This window comes from Lipotes vexillifer, unplaced genomic scaffold, assembly GCF_000442215.2.
Source record: "Lipotes vexillifer unplaced genomic scaffold, Lipotes_vexillifer_v1.1 scaffold1011, whole genome shotgun sequence".
NCBI lineage: Eukaryota > Metazoa > Chordata > Mammalia > Artiodactyla > Lipotidae > Lipotes > Lipotes vexillifer.
Genome location: NW_006787698.1, coordinates 4,054,795 through 4,078,732, shown reverse-complemented (window position 1 = coordinate 4,078,732; position 23,938 = coordinate 4,054,795). Strand labels below are relative to the sequence as shown.

The following is a 23,938-nucleotide window of genomic DNA, read 5'->3' as shown; positions in this document are numbered from 1 at the left end:
CTGCAGACCAAAATGTAAGTGACAAACTATGACTCACAGGCCTTTTTTTGTGAATAAAATTTTATGGAAAAACAGCCATATACACTTGTTTACTGAGATCTATGGCTACTTCCCCACGACAAAAGTAGAATGGACTAATTCGAGACCTTGTGGCCTGGAAAGCATAAAGTACTTCCTATCTGTCCCTTTTCTTTTTTTTTTTGTTTTTTGGCCACGCCCTGCAGCATGTGGGATCTTAGTTCCCCTACCAGGGATCGAACATGCGCCCCCTGCATTGGAAGTGCAGAGTCTTAACCACTGGACCACCAGGAAAGTCCCCTGTCCCTTTTCAGACAGTGTGTGCTAGCTGTTGTTCTGGATCCAATTACCAGTTGATAGAAATACAAGAAACAGAATAAACATTTAAACACACCATGAAAATAAAATCAGAAATATCAATATGCTCAAATAAACAAGCTAACTTTACACGTCAAGAAACTAGAAAAGGAAGGACAAACAAAGCCCAAAGGTAGTAGAAGGAACAAAATAATAAAGATCAGAATGGAACTCAAAGAAATAGAGAATAAAAATAAAATAGAAAACACCAATAAAACTGAGAGGTTTGAAAAGATAAACAAAATAAGACAAACCTTTAGCTAACTCACCAAGAAAAAGAAAGAGGGCTCAAAATTAAATATGAAAAAGATACTACAACGGATACCACAGAAATACAAAGGATCATAAGAGATTGCTATGAACAACTGTACACCAAAAAACTGGACAACCTAAGAAATGGATAAATTCCTAGAAACATACAACCTACTAAGAGTGAATCATGAAGAGACAGAAAATCTGAACAGACTGATTACATGTAAGGAGATTAATCAGTAGTAAAAAACCTCCCAACAAACCAAAGTCCAGGATCATAAGGCTTCACTGGTGAACTCCACCAAACATTTAAAGAGGAATGAATATCAATCCTTCTCAAAATCTTCCAAAAAAACAGGAAGGAGGGAGTACTTCCAAACTCATTTTATAAGACCACTGGTATCCTTATACTATAACCAGACAAGAACATTACAAAAAAAGAAAATTACAGGCCACTATCCCTGAAGAACACAGATTCAAAAATCCTCAACAAAACATTAGCAAACCCAAATCAATAATACATTAAGAGGATCATACACCACGATGAAGTGGGATATATCCAGAGATGTGGGATGGTTCCATATCTGCAAATCAATCAATATGATACACATTAACAGAATGAAGGAAAAAACTGGGGACTTCCCTGGTGGCACAGTGGTTAAGAATCCGCATTCCAATGCAGGGGACATGGGTTTGATCCTTGGTCGGGGAACTAGATCCCACATGCATGCCACAACTAAGAGTTTGCATGCCACAACTAAGGAGCCTGCCAGCCGCAACTAAGGAGCACACATGCCACAACTAATGAGCCAGTGAACCGCAACTAAGAAGCACATGTGCAGCAACTAAGGAGCACATGTGCCGCAACAAAGACCCGGTACAACCAAAAAAAAAAAAAAGTTAAAAAAGGGACAAAAATCATATCATAATCTCAACAGACACAGAAAAAAGCATTTGACAAAATTTAATATCCATTCATGATTAAAAACTCAACAAAGCAGGTACGGAGAGAATGCTGCTCCATAATAAGGACATATATCACAAGTCCACAGCTAACATCATATTCAACAGTGAAAAGCTGAAAGCTTCTTTAAAGTCAGGAAAAAGACAGGGATACCCATTCTCACCACTTTTATTCAACATAGCATTGGAAGTCCAGCCAGAGCAATTAGGCAAGAAAAAGAAAGAAAAGGCATCTAAATTAGAAAGGAAGAAGTAAAAGTGTCACTCTTTGCAGACAACATGATATTATATATAGAAAACCCAAAAGGCTCCACCAAAACACTGTTAGAACTAATAAATGAATTCAGTAAAGTTGTAGTATGTGTAAACAATATACAAAAATCAACTGCGTAGCAGGGGGGTAAATTAGGAGTTTGGAATTAACATATACCCAGTACTACATATAAAATAGATAATCAACAAGGACCTACTGTAGAGCACAGGGAACTCTACTCAGTATGTAATAACCTATATGAGAAAAGAATCTAAAAGCAGAGGGGATATATGTATATGTATAACTGATTCACTTTGCTGTACACCTAAAACTAACACAACATTGTAAGTCAACTAGACTCCAATATAAAATAAAAACTAAATTAAATTGAAAAAACAAGAAATTATGCTAATAAAGGAAGGAAAAACTTATAAAAAATACCAATTGGGTTTCTATACACTAATAAAAAACTACTAGAAAGAGAAATTAAGAAAACAATCCCATTCACAATTGCATCAGAAAGAGTAAAATACCTAGGGATAAATTTAACCAAGGACATGAAAGACCTGTACACTGAAAGTTATGAGATGTAGATGAAAGAAATGGAGAAGACAAAAATAAAAGGAAAGATATTCTGTGGCTCATGGATTGGAAGAATTATTGTTAAAATATCCCCTGTACCAAAGCAATATAAAATTCAATGCAATTCTTACCAAAATTCCAATGGCGTTTTTCACAGAAATAGAACATACAATCCTAAAATGTGTATGGAACCACAAAAGGCTCTGAATAGCCAAAGTGATCTTGAGAAAAAAGAACAAAGCTAAGGCATCCTGCTGCCCAATTTAAACTGTATTATAATGCTATGGTAATCAAAACAATATGGTATGGGCTTCCCTGGTGGCGCAGTGGTTGGGAGTCCGCCTGCCGATGCAGGGGACGTGGGTTCGTGCCCCCATCTGGGAAGATCCCGCGTGCCGCGGAGCGGCTGGGCCCGTGAGCCATGGCTGCTGAGCCTGCACGTCCGGAGCCTGTGCTCCGCAACGGGAGAGGCCACAACAGTGAGAGGCCCGCATACCGCAAAAACAAACAAACAAACAAACAAACAACAGTATGGTACTGGAACAGAAACAAACACAGAGATCAATGGAACAGAATACAGAGTCCAGAAATTCAAAACCACACAAAAACAATTAATTTATGACAAAAAAGCCAAGAATATATGATGGGAAAGGGACGGTCTCTTCAACATGTAATGTTGAGAAAACTGGACAGCCACACGCAAAGGAATGAAACTGGACTACTCTCTTACACCATACACAAAAGTTAACTCAAAATGGATTAAAAACTTGAATATAAGACCTAAAACCATAAAACTCCTAGAACAGAAGCAGTAAGCCCCTTAGCATTGGTCTTGGAGATGATTTTTTTGTATTTGACAACAAAAGCAAAAACAAAGGCACCAAAAGCAAAAATAAACAAGTGGAACTATGTGAAAGTAAAAAACTTCCTGCATGGCAAAGGAAACCATCAACAAAATGAAAAGACAATCTACAGAATGGGAGGACATTTTTGCAAATCATGTATCTGCTAAGGGGTTAATATCCAAAATATATGAACTCATACAACTCAACAGGAAAAGACAAATAAACCAATTTAAAAATGGGCAGAGGATCTGAATAGATGTTTTTTCAAAGAAGAGATATAGATGGCCAAAAGGTATGTGAAAAGGTGCTCAATATTACTATTAAGGGAAATGCAAATCAATGCAACGAAATAGCATATCTCTCAGAATGGTTATTATCAAAAAGCCAACAAGTAACAAGTGTTCGTGAGGATGTGGAGAAAAGGGAACCCTTGTGCACTGCTGGTGGGAATGTAAATTGGAGCTGCCACTAGGGAAAACAGTATGGAGGTTCCTCAAAAAATTAAAAATAGAACTATGATATGATACAGCAATTTCACTTCTGGGTATTTATGTAAAGAAAACAAAGACACTAACTCAAAAGATATATGTACCTCCATGTTCACTGCAATGTTATTTACAATAGCCAAGACATGGAAGCAACCTAAGTGTCAATCTACGAATAAAGAAAGAAAACATAGTGTGTTTGCATGCACACACACACATACACATACCCAACACACACACACAATGGGATAAAAAAAGAAGGAAATCTTGCTGTTTGCAACAACATGGATGGACCTTGAGGTCACCATGCTAAATGAAGTCAGACAGAGAGACAAATACCATATGATCATATGACCTCACTTATATGTAGAACCTTAAAAAAACAAACTAGAATGCATGGATAGACAGATCTATGGTTGCCAGAGGAGGGGAGAGTGGGATGGGATAAATGGGTAAAGGTGGTCAAAAGGTACTAACTTCTAGTTATAAAATAAATAAGCCCTGAGTACATGCAATATACAATACGGTGACTATGGGTAATGATACTGTATTGTATATTTGAAAGTTGCTTACAGAGTAATCTTCAAAGTTCTCATCACACACACACACACAAATCTGTAACTATGGATGGCGATGGATGTTAACTAGACTTAATTCAGAATAGATATACAAATATTGAATCATTATGTTGTACACTTGCAACTAGTATATATCAATTATATCTCAACTTTAAAAGACTTCAAAACGTGTGACTTTTTAAAACGTGTCACTTTTCAAAAAATCAATATAATGGAGAAATAACGGCCAACGCTCTAGGTTAAAGGAGACTAAAAGACACACAAAAAAATGCCGTATATAAACCCTGATTGCATCTCAGATCCAAAGACACTCAGAAGTGTATTTCAGAACAATGTGGAGGATTTTAGTTTTCACAGAGAAGACAGAAGGTGACATTATTACTTTAAATTTTCTTGGGGTAAATAATAGTACTGTGGTTTAATTAGCACAATGTCCTTATCTTTAGAAGATGCATTACCAAGTATTTAAAGGTCAAGTATTAATACATGGCTGCAATTTATTTTCAGCTTACTCCCTCGAATAGCTCACCAAAAAATGTATTTATCTAGAGAAAGAGAGCAAACATGCAAAATGCCCAAAATGGGTGACTCTACTTCAACGGACATTAATTGTACCGAAGCTTCACATTTTATTTAGGTTTACGACTTTTCAAAAGAAAAATGTGGGGAAACAATACTTAGACCAAACATCCTGTTAATCAGAAGTTCAATTATCCTAGATATAGGGCAAAAAAGCCTCCATCGGTTTTTCTTGGAATCCCATGTTTTGAAGTTTTGCGGGGAGGTACAGGTTTAGGAAGTTCAGATGAAGAGATAAGGGAGCATCCTTGCTTCTCTTTTGTAGAAAGAGTTGTGGCCTATATAAACATATTTCTATACAAAAAAACGCACTCCATAGACATCTATGAAAGTACATTTCTACCTGAATGTAATGAGCAAAAAATAAATGTGCAAAGATAACGCCAAATTCTCAGACGAAACTTCTTTTTTTTGCATAGAAAAGGAAACGGAGGCCCTTTCCCCCATTGCTCACCGGCATGTGCCGGAATCGCCGGGTGCGTGAGGACTCGAGGACACGGGGCTGGAGTCAACGGACCCTAAAGGCGGAAATTCTTTACCTCTCGAAGAAAAATCACGAAGGCTGCTTTGGAGGCTTTTGAAGAGGGGAGCACAGGATGAAACCTAAACGACCCCGCGGAAGCGCCCTTAGGATATTTCGCCGGGGCGGCCTCTGGACCTGGCCGTTCCGGGAGGCCCCGAGGCCGCGGCGGAAGTGAGCGGCGTAGGCCTCTCTAAGCAGACCCCAGGGTGGCCCGGGACAAACTCATTCTAATAACACCTTCCACTTGCTTCCCTCGCCTACGCGCCGGCCTACCGGACGCCGGATTGGGCCGAACCACGACCAACCGGAAACGGCTCAAGAAACACCCGGCCAGCAGCGGAAGAGACTGCGGCGAACGAAGTTCGCCACTTCCGCTTCCGGCTCGGGAGGGGTCGGAAGAGGCGGGGTTTCCGCGATGGCGCCGTCGGCCACGTTCGGTCCCTTCAGGTGGAGAAATTCTAGTTTTCTCTGGCGTGGGTACAGATGGGTTCCGGGTGGGCTAGGTGCGGGGGCTGGGGACCGAATGAGCCCCAAAGACAAGGTTGAGGCTGGAACCAGTCCTTAGATGAGGCTGCTGGTGGGGGGGCGCGGTCTGTTTCTGAGGCGGGGTTGGAGGTGGGATACGTTTTGTGCGTATTTAGATCGCTGAATACTGGCGCCTGAAGGGCGTGGCTGCGGGCAGGGACCCACCCCAAGCAAGCACATCAAAAAGGTCTTCTGCGTGCCTCTCGCCTCGTTCCTAGAGCCCTAACAGTGATTTTCCCATATCGATAATCCTGCCGATCCATGAAGTAGTCTTTCTTCTCCGGTCAATTCCACAAGGCAGGACACAGTGCTAAACTCAAATGCTGCCCCCTGCATCTGGGGGCTTTTCATTGTTGTTAAATCAGTAAGCAATCGAAGACAGCATTACGTTTGCTAGACCTCAAAACGACTTGAGATTTAAAGTTTCCCCTTTCTTTTGGTAGGGGGTGGGGGGATTGCTTGTAGCTTCGTAAAGCCCCAGCCTTTATACTTAATTTTTTCTTTTGGTCTCTTGTGTTTCCCTGTTTTTTCTTTATTTCTTTATTTATTTTTTCTTTAGATATTTACCTGCTAAGCTCCTGGTGGTCCCGAGTGACCCCTGCTGTGAGCAGTGGCCTCCCTTTCTAGACTGTCCCTATCAACTTCAGGGGGACTAGAGTCTATATCCAAGGTGGGGGAATCCTTATTTTGTAACAATTTAGTTTTCAGGAGGATTCTCTTACATGTTGATAGGCAGCGGTACTCAAGAGAGCCCGAGCACACTGACCAGGAGATTTACAAACTGATTTGAGTTGAGAAACATTCTGAGGTTTCTTGGGAGCAAGAACAAAATGTTCCTTCCCCTTTTCCTTTTTCATTAAACATTGAGCCACCAGTCTCTATGGATGAGATCCCTCATATCCTACTAGGTTGGGGAATAAATCACTACAGAAGCAAAGCAAGGAGCAACAGAGAGAGAGGTGAGGGCTGCTGGTGTCTTTGGTGGGGACAGCCACTGGGGAACTCCTGATCTCTGTCTGCCACAAGGGATGTCATGGAGGAGATCTCTCTTGGTGTTGCAAGGAACATCATAACTAACATGGTGATGAAGAAAGGTAAGTTGTTTCTGGTTGTCCTTAAAAATTGGTAGGCATTAAATGTTATCCACTAGGTCAATAGCTCACATTTATATCAAGTGAATTAACAAACATTCATTATTAGGAGAAAAAGGATAAACACTATATAAGAATGAAAGGACAATTTACCAGAAACATATAAAATGACATATACATTTTTATGCATCCAGTTATACTGCCTCAAAATAAAAGATAGAATTTAAAAAACAATCTGACTACCCACAGTCATACTGGGGCATTTTAACATACCTCTCTCAATAAAGGGGAGATCATGAGATAAGGTTTGTAATGATACAGATTTTAAAAACACAATAAGATTTATCCATCAAATATACTGAAAATCTGTTATACCCAACAAATTATAGAATACACATTGTTTTCAACTATACTTGAAGGATTCTTAAAACTTGACCATATGAGATGTATCAGTTGAGACTGAAATCCACTGAAACAGACTCTTCCCACAAGAGTGTTAAACCAGTTAGTTTATTTTTTTCATGTTACAAGAAGTCCAGAAATAAGCAACCCATAGTTGCTTATACATAGCTAAATAATATGTCCTTATTATTTAATCAGTAGTGTATGACTGTCATTCTGTTGGTCTGTTCTCTAGGAAAAAAGAAGAGATAAGACAAAGGGCAAATGGTAAAGTGAAAACGCCAGATGCGATGCTCCCATTTCCATGGAATTCTTTAGAACCCACAAGCAGTGACCTCTGCCTCCTTTCTCATTGGCCAGGACTGTGGGCTCATGGGCACTCACAGCTGCAAGGAAAGCTGGGAGATGAATCCTTAAGAACTGCCCACACTGCTAATTTGAACACAGTTGTTTTGTTACTTGAAAGAAGGAGGGGAGGAATGGATATTGGGACAGCAACTTCTTGTGTCTCACACATTAGGCCATGTAGCAAGTCTCTAATAATTGTCTGTTTGAATCTATGTCTTATAGAATCTGTGTCACGAAGACCATGCATTCTGTGCATAATGCAATTAATTCAGAAATCTATAACTAAAATATGCACAGAGTCTGCACATTAAAATATATATATTTCTAAATAACCTATAGTTTGGTCCAAGACATCTTGATGAGAAATGGACAATATTTAGTACTTAATTACAATAAAAACATTATGTATCAAAACTTTTGTGATGTAGATCAAGGGGAATTTAGAGTGCTATATAATCTTTAATACTCATCAATTAATGAGTTGTCACACTTTAAAGATTAAACACTCACTGATAAATACAATCACAGAACCATAACATTTATAAGGTTGGTCCCAGTATAACGTGACTTAAGAGTTGTGCCTGAAGGCTTTCTAAATTAGTCACAATAGGGTTTCTCTCCAGAGTGAGTTCTAAAATGAGTGAGATGTGAAGGACCTAAGGCTAGCCTGTAGTCATTTCATTCATATAGTTTCTGCCCAGTATGTATTCGTTTGTGCATTATAAGGTTAGTGCTGGTGCTGAATGCTTTTCCACACTGAATACATTTATAGGGCTTCTCTCCTGTGTGAGTTCTCATATGTACCCTTAGGCAAGAGGAATTCCTAAAGGCCTTCCCACATTCTTTACATTCATAGGTTTTCTCTCCAGTGTGAGTTCTCTTGTGCACAATAAGATAAGAGCCTGTACTGAAGGATTTTCCACATTGATTACACTCATAAGGTTTCTCTCCAGTGTGAGATCGTGTATGTTTCTTAAGGGATGACTGATCAATAAAGGATTTCCCACAGTCACTGCATTCATAGGGTTTCTCTCCAGTATGGGTTCTCATATGTTTCTGAAGGGATGAAGGAACAGTGAAAGCCTTGCCACATTCCTTACAGTCATAGGGTTTCTCTCCAGTGTGAGTTCTTTTGTGCACATTAAGATGAGAGCTCTGGCTGAAGGATTTTCCACAATGATTACACTTGTAAGGTTTCTCTCCAGTGTGTGATCTCACATGTTTCTTAAGGGAAGACTGAAAAACAAAGGCTTTCCCACAATTGCTACATTCATAACGTTTCTCTCCAGTGTGAGGTCTCACACATATCTGAAGGGACAAGGGGCCAGTGAAAACTTTCTCATGTTCATTACATTTTGAGTTTCCCTTCACAGTACACATTTTTTTGTGGAAACTAAGGGAAGATCTTTTTCCATAGTCACTGCATTCACAGAGTTTCTCTCCAGTAGGTATTTGTTCATGTACTGAAAAGGAAGAGTGTAAGTTGAAGGACATAAGATGTTGATTATGCTCAGAAGATTTCTCTTCTGTGAGAGTTAAGTGTTTCCTAAGGGATGACTCTTGATTGAAAAATTTTCCACAACCATTAAATTCAATAATTTTCTCTCCAGTGTGAGTACTCACATGACTCCTAAGAGTTGAGGGATGGCCAGAGCCTTGCCCATATTCTTTATATTTGTAGCATTTCTCTCTCTTGCAATATCTTGGACAAATAAGGTGACAGTTCTTTCTAAAGAATTTTCCACAATGATTAAATTCCATTGGTTTCTCATCAGGGTGAGTTGCTGCCTACAGAACAAGGAATAAGTGGTGACTAAAGGCTTTCTCACTTTCATCACAGAGGAACTCACTCCCATGTGGATTCTGCCATATATATGAAGCATATTATTATGACTAACATTTTTACCATTTTCAGGGTGTATGTATACCTTTTGCGCTATACTTTCAAGTTGAAATAGCTGAATACTCTTCCCAAGACCCCATGGTATTCATTCCCATCAAAGGGTATCCTAAATATAGTTTTTCTAGTTATGTGTGAAGAATGAATGAATAATTTATTAAATACTTAATAACTGAATCACATTTAAGTAAATGTTTACTTTTTGATATTCTCTGCAAGGCAGCAAGTGTTGAGGTAGGTTTGGAGATTTCTCCAATTTTATGGGATTCATAAAGGCTTTCCTGAAGCAGCTTTCTGATGAGTGAATTCCACTTGCCTCAAGTGTCTCCCCTTGTTTGGGTGCTGCTGCTGTTTTAATTCCTTGAAATTCACAGAACTCTCCCATTCTAAAAAACCAGGAATCATTTCTAGTGAATCTCACCGTTTTTATGCCATTGGAAGTTTTTTCCCCAGGAACATTCTGTGTAAGAATTGCGTCTTTTGATTTAAGTTGAGTATCCTGGTCTGAAAGTGAATGGGGAAATTTTTTATAATTATTGGGAGAAAAAGTAGGGATGAAAGAAAAAAGGAGGCAGGCACCTTATGGATTTGTTTTCAAATAATAACACTAAATATAGGAGGAAAATGTGAAAGAGAAGATGCAACCAGTGACCAGAGAAATTAATTTAGGAACTTGCCTCTGGAAAAAGATGCCAATGATAGGGACAAGCAATGGTAATGAGAGGTATTTTACTAAGGATTCTGGAGGCTTGAGACAATAAGAGAAGGTATTATCTGGAAAGCAAGTGGGGAGAACTAAACAAAAAGTATTCAAGGAAATGTGAAATTGAAAGAGTAATTGAAATAGTTTTTTCTTTGAGACCAAATGGAAGTATGAATGAATGGAGAGATGGTGAAAGAAGGAAAGCTCATGTAATGGCCTCTGCCTTCTTTCCCACAATGACTGACATTCCCAACTGTATCACCCCTTGCAGGCTGTGGCTATTCCATATAATGACCCCTTTCTGCCTGGGGCTCACCTCTATAAGCACCTTGGAGAATTCGTCTCTGCTCTGGCCTCAGCTCTTCCTGCTCCACCTCAGTGAACAGACTGTGTTTGCAGAGATGATACCCTGCTCATGGGGAAAGACACATGATGTGGGAAGACTGTGAAGGAAACAAGAAATCTTTCCACAAAATTGATTCCAATACTTTGGTTTTAAAGGATTCTGAAGATAGGCAAGTGCAGCTTTAGGAGCAGCAAAACAATCAGATTATATAACTATTTCACAGGGCCCCAAAACAGACATGCATACTCCTTGTCCCACATGACCTGACCCTTGAATACCAAGCCCAAGATCTGCAAATTACCTAAATTTTTTAAGGATCGAGAAAATACAATCAGTGCATTTTCATGGTAAGCCACAAGACTGCCCCACAAGGGCAGGAACTATCCATTCTGCGTTACCATGTACTGCCATTCTTTTCACAGTTGCTGGAACAGATATGTGATGAAGAACTATTACGTGTATGAACAAATGAATATGAAGGAATGAGGTCAACTTTACCCACTGAGGCTAGGTTCCTAAAGTTCTCCAGCATCACGTCTCTGTACAGGATTTTCTGAGCAGGGTCCAGCAGTGCCCACTCCTCCTGTGAAAAGTCCACTGCCACTTCCTCGAAGGTCACCGAGTCCTAAAACATCACACGTACACAGGTTCAGCCAAGGACCATCTCTAACTCTGAACCAGAAAGATGGCGAGTGAGGCTGACAGGACTTGGGAAGGAGACCCAATGTGTAGGAAGCTCAGACATGCCTCAGAGGTCTCTCATTATTTGACCAAAGGCTCAATTCTTGGAACTTTCCACTTTTGTCCTCACTCCCTGGACCATATCATCCAGCAGCTTAGCAGCTTTTCTAACACAGTGTAACATATTTCCACAACTAGGTTGTGAGGAATCTGCCAGTCTTATTGAAGATCAAGACTGAGCATACTGCAGAATGAGAAAAATACTTAGTGAAAAAAGTCTTTATTTTCCTTCATGGCACCCAGCAGAATATGGAACTAATACTCACCCTGGAGGATTATCTGAAAAAAAATTAACAAATGTTGAGGCCTTTCCTAAGACATCCTCTGTCTCCTATTCTGAGAAGCCCAGAGAACTGTGGAAGCCTAAGGCCAGCCTGCCTGGGCTGTGAAGCTGTGGGTCATGGGCAAGAGATGTATCCTTTAGCAACAGCAATGCTTTTTTGGAAACAGTAACTTCCCACATACCTGTGACCAGGTTGTCAGCAATCCTGCAGCCATTCTTCCTCTTGTATCTCCCTCCTGGCCAGGCTCCTGGACTGGAGCATGCAGACCTAGAGAAGAAGAAGGAAGCCATGAGAGTCTAGGCCTGACAGGTATTCAACACTTACAGGCCTGGAAGCTTCCTCACACTAGCTTTAACAATGCACACACAAATGCACATATATGCACATATACATACAAACAATACAGTACAGGTTTTATCTCCCTATCCAAGAACAGTTAGGAATGGGAATACTGTATGTACTTATTATTATTATTATTATTTTTTTTTTTTTGTGGTATGCAGGCCTCTCACTGTCGTGGCCTCTCCCATTGTGGAGCACAGGCTCCAGATGCGCAGGCTCAGTGGCCCTGGCTCACGGGCCCAGCCGCTCCGCGGCATGTGGGATCTTCCCGGACCGGGGCACGAACCTGTGTCTCCTGCGTTGGCAGGCAGACTCTCAACCACTGCGCCACCAGGGAAGCCCTGTATGTACTTATTTTTTTAACTTTTCCCTAGACTGAACCACCAAAAATGCCTAGAGTCACTCACAACTCAGGAGCGATGAGCACTCTAGTGTTAAAATTCCATAAAATGCCATCTGTCTGTATAAGAAATCAGGAATCCTTTGGCAAATAGCTGAGTCCAATGTGGAACAAGAAATGTGCAAGATGAGCCTGGAACAGCTTATACCAGAAAGCAAGGAGCCTACCACACGGGAGAAAACTTAAAAAGGTTCCCACTGGCTTAAGATGGAACAATTTAATAAAGAATAATGACTACAATCAGTTGAAATATACCAAATGTAAAACAAAGCCATGAGACTACAGTGTTACTAAAAAAAACCCTCAATGGTCACTATCAGAGGCGGCTAGGATATAATTTTGTTATTCTGAAAATTCGTGAAAAGAATCAAGCGTGTAGGGCTTCCCTGGTGACTCAGTGGTTAAGAATCCACCTGCCAATGCAGGGGACGCGGGTTCGAGTCCTGGTCCGGGAAGATCCCACATGCCATGAAGCAACTAAGCCCGTGTGCCACAACTACTGAGCCTGCACTCTAGAGCCCGTGAGCCACAACTACTGAGCCCACGTGCCACAACTGCTGAAGCCTGTGTGCCTAAAGCCCATGCTCCACAACAAGAGAAGCCACCACAATGAGAAGCCTGCGCACTGCAAAGTAGAGTAGCCCCTGCTTGCCACAACTAGAGAAAGCCTGCACACAGCAATGAAGACCCAACACAGCCAAAATAAATAAAATAAATTTATTTAAAGAAATGTAATTAAAGAATCAAGAGTGTGTCACCCCGCTCCCTCCTTTATGAACAATATTTTATGATTACCAAATAGTTGCAATAAGGGAAAGCTCTTTATAGAATAATCATGGAAACTTTATTAGGAGCTTCATTTATTATGAAGAAAATGCTAGAATCATAAAGTCACCATTCTGCAACCACTAGTAAATTAATGGACCTAGGCAATGACAATAAATGGCTATTAAAATATTAGATGAAAAGTGAATGGGGATGTTCATTTTCAACTTTTAATTTTGAAATTATTTTGAAAAAATTTCAAACTCAAAAGTTGTGAGAATAGTGTAAATATGATGAACTTCCCTATAATCTTTATCAGTTGTTAAAGTTCTATCACATTTACTTTTTCTCCTCTCTCTGTAGGGGTGTGTGTGTGTGTGGGTGTGGGTGTTTCATCAAGAATGAAATTGAGAGGAATCTACTTGAGAGGAAATTGCGAATGTCATGACCCTTTTCTCCTACATTCTTCAGAGTATCATAGGAACTTAGAACTTAGAACATTCTCTAACACAAACACAATGATTGAAAGCAGGATTTAATATTACTATCTAACATACAATCCATATGCAGAATTTTACCAACTGGCCCAATAATGTCGTTTATAGCAGTCACTTTTTAAACTTCCCATCCAGGATCACGCCCTCAAAGTATGTTTCTTTAATCTTCTTTAATCTGGACCAGTCCCTCAGCCTTTCTTCATCTTCCCAGGTTTGAAAAGTCCAGGCCAGATGCTTTACAGACAGCGTCAGTTTTGGTTTGTCTGTTTTCTCATGATTAGATTCACAGAGTTCATTTTTGGATGACGTATTATGTGATTGATGCTTGTCCTTCTCTGCATCACTTCAGGAGGCTTATGATGCCAGTCTTGTCTCATTATTCATATTAACTTTGATCACTTGGTTAAGGTGGTATGCAGCATGTTTCCCCATTAAGTTACCCTTTTTTTCTTTTGTAATTAACAAGAAATCTGGAGGAGATAATTTAAGACTAAGTACATGTGCTGGGGAACTTTATAAAGTAAGATCAAGCTGACACTGGGACCAACTGATAAATCTTAACATCTCAAAAGAGACATCTGGGGACTTCCCTGGTGGTCCAGTGGCTAGGGCTCCGAGCTCCCAGTGCAGGGGGCCCGGGTTCAGTCCCTGGTCAGGGAACTAGATTCCACATGCCGCAACTAAGAGTTCGCATGCCACAACTAAAAGGTCCCGTAGCCGCAACTAAGACCCCACACAGCCAAATAATAAATAAATAAATAAATAAATATTTTTTTTAAAAAAAGAGACATCTGGACATCATTAGTTCTGATATGATGTAACAAAAAACAACACCAATTATAAAATATTTTTGCCAAAAAAAAAAATCCTAACAAATCCTTTAATTAGTTTACAGAAGAAGGGTAAGAGGAGGATACAGAGGACATGTTAAATGATATTATAAACAGGACATAACCAGACAAATCCAGTTTGGAGGAGAAAGAGGAAGGGAGAACTCTTCCTGATTAAGAGACTTAAGAGTTGTAACAATCCATTGTAAAGTGTGGCCCTTAGATCTTGATTCGAACGACTATAAAAACACATTTGAGACACGTGGGGTTAACAGAACACAGGGTATTAGACGATATTGGTAAAGAGAAAAGCATCCTGGGTTTCAGAACCAAAAAAAAAAAAAGAGAGAGAGAGAAAGCAGCCCCTGATATGCAGGAGTGGACCTGGTACTCTCAGCTAGGCCTTGCTGTTGTGATGAGCTGGCCTGAAACTCACAGCAACGTCTGGGTGGTCTCCTGTTCAACATCCAAAACAGCAACAAGACAAGGTCACTCTGTGACCATGATATATTGAGACAAAAGCAAGAACACTCTGTAATTGTGTTTGAACATGGACAAAATATAAACATTATTTACACCTCAAAACTGACTAAACATCCCCCTTTTCTGGCTAATATGAGTGACTGCTGCTTGTTTATCAATTATAATTTTAGCCTCTGTATAGTTTTCCCCCTTTGTAGGTAACATTTACTAAGATGCCCAACACAGAATACCCTTGCAGCCTACAACATCCAATCCAGAACTCACCCCAAAAGCACCTAATACAAGCCCCAATTCTTTTTTTTATAGGTTAGAAAAATGTGTGGGTTTTTTTGTTTTTTTATAATAAGGCTTTGTAGTTGCACTTACTAAGTTCCTGGTTTCAGCTGGCATCTTAAAAATATATCCCTTTAAGTTATATGATTTTAGGTTCTCAATCGACAAAGGTCAACTAGACAATGACAAAGTCTAAAAAATGCCCAACATTGACAAAGAAATTAGTTTGAAAACTAGAAAATCTGCCTTCAAAAATAGCTATTTCTACCAAAGTGGACAAAAGGTATTGTCGTTGGATTAAACTACAATTTTATTTTAAATATCACCATCCCTCGGGAAATACCACTATAGCTTGAAAAATCACATTCACTTTCAACTCACACTCTTGATCCTTGAAATGACATCTTATAATTCCAATAGGCAGTATGCTTCTGAGTCAGTAGTTTTATACTGGATGCCCTTTAAAGCAACCTTTTGAATGTTAAAATGATGTATGACTTTTTATTAAACTTACTAGCCAATTTACTAGTATGTATATCAAGAGCAATATTTCCCCCTTTTTTTTTCAATATTTATTTACTTATTTGGCTGCACCGGGTTTTAGTTGTGGCACGTGGGATCTTTAATCTTCGTTGCAGCATGTGAGATCTAGTTCCCTGACGGGATCAAACCCAGGCCCCCTGCACTGGGAGTCTTAGCCACTGGACCACCAGGGAAGTTCCTCCCCTTTCTTTTTTAAAAGTAAATTTAAAATTTATTTTAATTGAGATAACAATGATTTATAAAATATGTTTCACGTGTTCAAAACCAAAGTCCTTAATAAGTCTTTTCTAACACTCTGTGAGATATCCCACAGTTCACCATGGTGTGCATGCTGCCTTGCTGCAGTAAGTAATAAATCCAACTTGTTTAACTCTGTGTGCCCCTGGTGGTCTTTAGCTAAAGAGCACTGATAACATCAAGAAGTACTGTTAATTTGGGTGGGTGTGATAATGGTGTTGTGATAATGCTAAAAAATTCTGTTAAAAGTTTATTTAAAAAAAATTTTTAATTGAAGTATAGTTGATTTACAATGTTGTGTTAGTTTCAGATGTACAGCAAGGTCATTCAGCTATATATGTGTGTGTGTATATAAATATATATATACACACACACATATATATATTCTCTTTCAGATTGTTTTCCATAATAGGTTATTATAAGATATTGAATATAGTTCCCTGTGCTATACAGTAGATCCTTAATTTTTATTGATTTTATATATAGATGTGTGCATCTGTTAATCCCAAACTCCTAATTTATTTAAATTAGGAATTAAAAGTTTATTTTTATTAAATAATTGTCTTGTCAACCCTCAGAATGGGAGAAAACATGTGCAATTGAAGCAACTGACAGGATTAATCTCCAAAATTTACAAGCAGCTCATGCAGCTCAATAACAAAAAAACAAACAACCTAATCCAAAAATGGGCAGAAGACCTAAATAGACATTTCTTCAAAGAAGATATACAGGTTGCCAACAAACACATGAAAGAATGCTCAACATCACTAATCATTAGAGAAATGCAAATCAAAACTACAATGAGGTATCACCTCACACCAGTCAAAATGGCCATCATCAAAAAATCTACAAACAATAAATACTGGAGAGGGTGTGGAGAAAAGGGAACCCTCTTGCACTGTTGGTGGGAAATGTAAATTGATACAGCCACTATGGAGAACAGTATGGAGGTTCCTTAAAAAACTAAAAATAGAACTACTATATGACCAAGGAATCCCACTACTGGGCATATGCCCTGAGAAAACCATAATTCAAAAAGAGTCATGTACCACAATGTTCACTGCAGCTCTATTTACAATAGCCAGGACACGGAAGCAACCTAAGTGTCCATCAACAGATGAATGGATAAAGAAGATGTGGCACATATATACAGTGGAATATTAGCCATAAAAAGAAACGAAATTGAGTTATTTGTAGTGAGGTGGATGGACCTAGAGACTGTCATAGAGAGTGAAGTAAGTCAGAAAGAGAAAAACAGATACCGTATGCTAACACATATATATGAAATCTAAAAAAAAGGTTCTGAAGAACCTAGGGGCAGGACAAGAATAAAGACACAGACGTAGAGAATGGACTTGAAGACACAGGGAGGGCAAAGGGTAAGCTGGGAAGAAGTGAGACAGTGGCATGGACTTATATATACTACCAAACATAAAATAGCTAGCTAGTGGGAAGCAGCCACATAGCACAGGGAGATCAGCTCGGTGCTTTGTGACCACCTAGAGGGGTGGGATATGGAGGGTGGGAGGGAGACACAAGAGGGAGGGGATATGGGGATATATGTATATGTATAGCTGATTCACTTTGTTATAAAGCAGAAACTAACACATCATTGTAAAGCAATTATACTCCAATAAAGATGTTTTTTAAAAAAAAGAATTGTCTCGTAAGTCTCTTGCTCTGTAACAGTTCTCCTTCCTCTTTTGCCCCCAGACTGGGTTAGGCTGGTTGTATCCTTATGATGCCCTTTTCTTTTAGAGATACAACTCAAATTCTGGGTGAAATGACATGATGTTTGATATTTGTTTTAACATGCTCCAGGAAAACAAAGCTCAGTTATTATAGTAAGCAAGGGGAAGAATTAAGAATGCAAAATCATGGTAATCATTGAAGATGGATAATGGTTACAGGGGGGTTTCATCATAGTACTCTCCACTCTTGAGTATGTTTGAAAATCCATAATTAAAAGTTCTAAAGAAAAGAAAGATAACTTTCCATACAGAAGGGGACAGAGAGAAAATGTACTGGTCTGGACCTTGGCATCAGATATAGTAGAAAAAGAAAATCTTACGTTTTAGTCCAAATTCACATTACTTGTGTAATCCAAAATTATTCCCTTAAGAGAATAATTTTATTTAAAGAAGGTTCTAGGTTTCATTAAAGAGGGTCCCCCAGGCAATTAGTGTGAGCAAATGGACCTATCTCTGGAAAACTCAACTTCAAGCCAGGCCTCAAAGAATTCCCACAGATAAAATTCTAAGTAAACTGAGGAAGTCACAGTTAAAAAAATTATGAAACACAAATATATAAAATATATAATGTACCATGAGAGAAGCAGTCAAAACACAGGCAGCAGGAAAAAGAAAGCACAATACTGCAGGTATTAGACTTTTTAGACATTATGTAAAAAAAAAACCCTATATTTAACAGGCTTAAAGAAATTAAGAGAAATCTGGATGAATATGGAATAAGATACGCTAGAAATGATGAAACAGTTTTAAGAAACAAACGTAATTTTTAGAAATGAAACAGACTCGTTGAAGTTAGAAATTCAATGCAACGATTAACCACTAGATTAGAACTTTGTTAGACCATTTGATGAGAAACTAGGTAGGAATTTTCTAGAATTAGTAAAAGACACTAACCTTTGGATCCAGGAAGTACAATAAATCCTAGGCTGAAAGAATAAAAAGAAATCCACACCTACATTTATTTTCTTCTTTGGTGTTTGATATTCCCCCCCCCCACAATCTTAAAAGTAGCCAGGGAAAAAACCCAGGTCACCTAAAAAGGACAGACAAACTGATGTCTCACGTCTCAAGAGCAACAAGGTATGTCAGAAGAAAGGACGACACCCTCAGTGTGCTGAGAGAAAAATAACTTATCAACTTAGAGTTCTAAATCCAGTTAAAATATCTTCATTAGGTTCAAGGGTGAATTTATGAAATCAAACCTTGAATCTAATCAAGGGCTTCTGGACTAACTACTTTTAATAGGAAATACAGAGATAAACAAGTTAAATAACACAAAGCAGCAGCAATCAGCTAAATCCATAATGTAGGACAAACGCCTTGATATCTCCAATATGTCAGTGGATTAAAAAAAAAAAAGGAAAAAGGAGGAGGAGGGAATAAAACAAACTTAAGAGATACATATTCAAAAAAACAAGGTGGGTACCCTGTTAAGATCCTGATTTGAACAAACTGTAAAAAGATATTCCGGAGATAACTGGGGAACTTTGGAGTTTGCCAGGTGGGAAAACGCGGTGATGGTTATGTACCAGCCAGAGACGCATGCTTAAGTACCGATGAAAGGACATGATGTCCAGAATCTGCTGTAAAAACACTCCAGAAAAAAGAAAAAGCAGGTGACTAGGCTACCAGCACTGTCCAACTCTTATGTACACTATCTAATACAATAGCCACCATTTACATATGGCTATTGAGCACCTGAAATGAGGCTAGTGTTATTTAAGTAATTTAAATTTTAACTTAAATTTGCATAGCCACATATGGCTAGTGTATTAGACAGCTCAGGCCTATAGGATCCAAGAATGGTAAAATATCGATAATTGTGAAAACGGAGTGTTGAAGATACGATTCGCTATATTATTTTCTCTACTTTTGTGTGTGCTTGAAAATTTCCATATGAAAAGCTTAAAGTTTTAAAAGGGGGTAAAATAAAGACATTTTAAAGTAAAGACCCAAGAGAGCTTACCCCTCTAAAGATCATCACTAAAGTAAATTCTCAGTGTTCCAGGAAATAGGAATTTGTATGTCTGAAATGTTAAGTGAATTTTGATTATATAAAATAATAATAGCAATATCTAATTTGTAAGATGGAAAAGCAAGCTGGAATGCTACTGAATAATAAAAATATATAAATTGGGAGGGATGTGACTGTAGTCTTATGCTCCTGGTATTCTTCCGTTAGAGAATAAAGGTATTGATTAGCTTTAGATTTTAAGTGTGCATGATAAAATAGCTAGGGCAACTAGTGAAAAACACAGTGGGTTTAACTCACAGGCTAGAAGAAACAATGGAATGAGGAAAAAACTTCCTCATTATTATTACAAAGGCAACAAAAATAAGCAGGGGAAAAAAACAACAAAAGCAAGTAAAATAAACAGCATGTTGTAAGATGGCAGAAAATGTCTTTATCAATAATCACAATAAATGTACAAATAAACAGACTGAACTCTATAGTTTAAAAACAAAGACTGCCATGTTAGATTAAGATAAATTTCAGCTCTATGCTGTTTCACGAGATGCACTAAAAACAAAACAACACTAAATCTACTAAATACTAAATCTAAATACTAAATCTCAAAAATGGAAATGATATACCAGGCAAATATTAACCAAAATAAAGTTTGTTTGGCTAACTTAATTTCACACATTTTTAAGACAAAAGGCACTACAACAGGTAACTACATTAGGATATAAGATTCAACTAACGAGAAAGTATAAAGATTCTGAAGTTGTATACACAAGTAACATAGTCTCATAAAATTTATACACAGAAGCTAACAGAATTAAAGTAGAAACTGACAAACCTCCATCAGTGTAAGAGACTTTAACACACTGAGTAATGGATAGATCAGAGGAAAAAAAGAGGATTTGAAGGTCTGAATAGTAAAATGAACATCCTTCATCTAAAACACTTATAGACACTACTCTCAATAAATAGAGAATACATATCTTTCTCAAGCATAAGTGGAATATTTACAAAACTGACCCCACTGCTATACTATAAAGTTAGTCTTAAGCCTTTCAAAGAAGATGTATACAGATATGTTCTCTGACCAAAATGAAATTAAGTTATATAATAATTACAAAAGAAAATCATGTTGAACCATATGAAACTGCCATTTTTATAGGTTAAAAAAAAGGTTGAATGTTAGCAGTTTCACCATAGTTCAATCCAATAGAAAAAAGCCATTGACATCTGGAGTTTAGAGAACATTATTACACTTATGAAGAACTCATGGGAAAAATATATAATTAATGAATTAAATTAGAAATTAAAAAGTACATTAATACTATGGTATTGATCAGTCCTAAGTACCAAAACTTGTAGGTTGCAGCTAAAGTGGGCCTTAGGGGAAAAAAAAAAGTAGGCTTTATGTACTTATATTAGAAACAAAAGTTAAAAATTAGTCTAAATTTCCAATTTAAGAATTTAGGGAATCCCCTGGCAGTCCAGTAGCTAGGACTCAGCACTCTCACTACAAAGGGCCTGGGTTCCATCCCTGGTCAGGGAACTAAGATCCTACATGCCACGTGGCGTGGCCAAAAAAAAAAATTTAGAGGAAAAAAATCTCAAAATAAATTTTAAAAAATTGAAGGAAAGAAAGAATAATATGATGAACTAGAAAACAAAAATCCAGAAAAGATCAAACAAAAAAAATTGATTCTTTGAAAATTAATAGGAAAAACCATGCAAGTTTATTCAAGAAAAAAAAGAGGGAGAAGGTGCAAAGAAAATTGAAAAGCAAAAAAGAACACAATTATAGATGCTGCAGAGATTAAACATGTAAGATATTGTGAATAACTATGCTAATCAAGCTCAGAAGTCACAGGAAATAGCTCAATTCCTAGAGAAATAAGACTAGAAATAATAAACTGAATAGTCCTAAAATAATTATCAAAAATGACCTGGACAGTGAAAGTTGCACAACCCTGTGATTGTGACTAATGCCACTGAATTGTATGCTTAAAAATGTTTATAATGGCAAATTTTATATTGTATATATTTTACCACAATTTAAAAAATGTATAAAAGTGGAATAATCTGGGTTGTTGCTGACCCCCTCAGAGAGACTCCAGGTCTCTCCAGCGCAAATAATTCACTGCCTAGATAGACTCTTTAAAAAACAAAACAACAACCAAAAAAGCAAAAACAAAAGCAAAAACAAAGAACTAGGCATATAAACTTCTCCCATGAAGAAAACACCAGGCTCAGAGGTTTTATAGATCAGTTCTGCCATTCAAAGAAGAGAGAATTCTAATCTGACTCAAATCTTTCAGGGATTAGACACACTTATGCAAAACTCCAGAAATGTGCACGATCCAAAACGTCATGTGTGCATTTTGATTTATCTATGACAGTACCTTACATAATTACCATGGGGGGAAAGAAGGGGAGGGGAATGCCATGCCACTTTTAAGATGATGTCACAAAACAGTTTGCCTTATCAAAGGGATTACCTTGATTAGGTAGATAAAGGAAGAGGAATGTTCCTTGAGATTGGTATAATACTGATATCAAACATGATAGCCATTATAAGAAAACAAAATGATACGGAGGTCTCATTAATAAACATAGATACAAAGCGTCTATAGAAAATAAATCCAAATCAAATACATCAAAAAATGAGAAAGATAATACATCAGAACCAAGTTGAGTTTATCCCAGGAATGCAAGAGAGGCTTACTAGAAAATCAATTAATGTCATTTGTTTCATGAATAGATCAAAGTAGAAAACAGTATAATCATCTCAATAATACAGTAAAAGTGTTTGATAATACCCAACATTGCGTGATTTAAAAATAATTTTAAAACTGTGACAAAGCGAGAGAGAGGCATGGACATATATACACTACCAAACGTAAGGTAGATAGCTAGTGGGAAGCAGCTGCAGAGCACAGGGAGATCAGCTCCGTGATTTGTGACCGCCTGGAGGGGTGGGATAGGGAGGGTGGGAGGGAGGGAGAAGCAAGCGGGAAGAGATATGGGAACATATGTATATATATAACTGATTCATTTTGTTGTGAAGCTGAAACTAACATACCATTGTAAAGCAATTATACTCCAATAAAGATGTTAAAAAAATAATAATAATTTTAGCCAACTCCATTAAAAAAAACTCAATTTTTAAAATGGGCAAACTATTTTTCTAAAGAAAATACAATGGCCATTAAACATATGAAAATATGCTTATTATTAGCCACCAGGGACATGCAAATGAAAACCACAAGATACCACTTGACACTCATTTTGATTGGTGAGTATGTGGAGAAATCAGAACTCATTTGCTGGTGGTAAAGAATAGTGGTGCAGCCACCTTAGAAAACAGTTTGGTAGTCCATCAAAATGTTAAATATACGATTATCATATGAATCAGCATTCCACTCCTAGGTATAAACCCAAGAGAAATGAAAATGTAAGTCTATGCAAAAACTTTAACAAGAATGTTCATAACAGCATTATTTACAACAGCCCAAATGTGGAAATAACCCAAATGCCCATCAAATTATGAGTGGATAAATAAAATGTGATGTATCTATACAAAAGAATATTTTTGGCCATTAATAGGAATCAGTACTGACACTTGCTACAATGTGGATGAACCCTGAAAACATTATAGTGAAAAAAGCCATTCACAAAAGACGATTGTACGATTCCATTTATATGAAATGTCCAGAATGGACAAGTCTATAAAGACAAAAAATAATTAGTGAGTGGTGGCCTGGGGGGTAGGGAAGAATGGGGAGTGAGTGCTAATGAGTATGGGATTTCTTTCTGGGATGATGAAAATTTTCTAAAATTAGATTGTGGTGATGGTTGCACAACTCTGGGAATATACTAAAATTCACTGAATTGTACACTTTAGTTACATGTTAATTATAGTAAACGAGGAAAAGAGGAATAGAAGGAAATGTCTTTAAACCTGAATATGTATCGAAAACATAGAGCAAACATTTCAATTTACTAGATACAAGCTGAAGGCCTCTGAGACACAGAAAAAGAAGTGGCTCCTTCTACCAATCATGATACACACAGTGCAGTAA

The 23,938-nt window shown here is 37.9% G+C and overlaps 1 protein-coding gene across 1 annotated transcript; it reads right to left on the bottom strand.

Moving 5' to 3' along the window:
- Positions 1 to 8,479: 8,479 nt before the first annotated feature.
- Positions 8,480 to 11,989, bottom strand: LOC103074075 (zinc finger protein 177-like). The gene is made up of 5 exons (XM_007460635.1): positions 11,957 to 11,989; positions 11,249 to 11,375; positions 10,721 to 10,813; positions 10,123 to 10,205; positions 8,480 to 9,589 (listed from the first exon to the last, which is right to left on the bottom strand). Exons 1-5 carry the CDS (start codon positions 11,987 to 11,989, stop codon positions 8,480 to 8,482), a joined length of 1,446 nt encoding a protein of 481 aa, XP_007460697.1.
- Between the last annotated feature and the right edge of the window lie 11,949 nt (positions 11,990 to 23,938).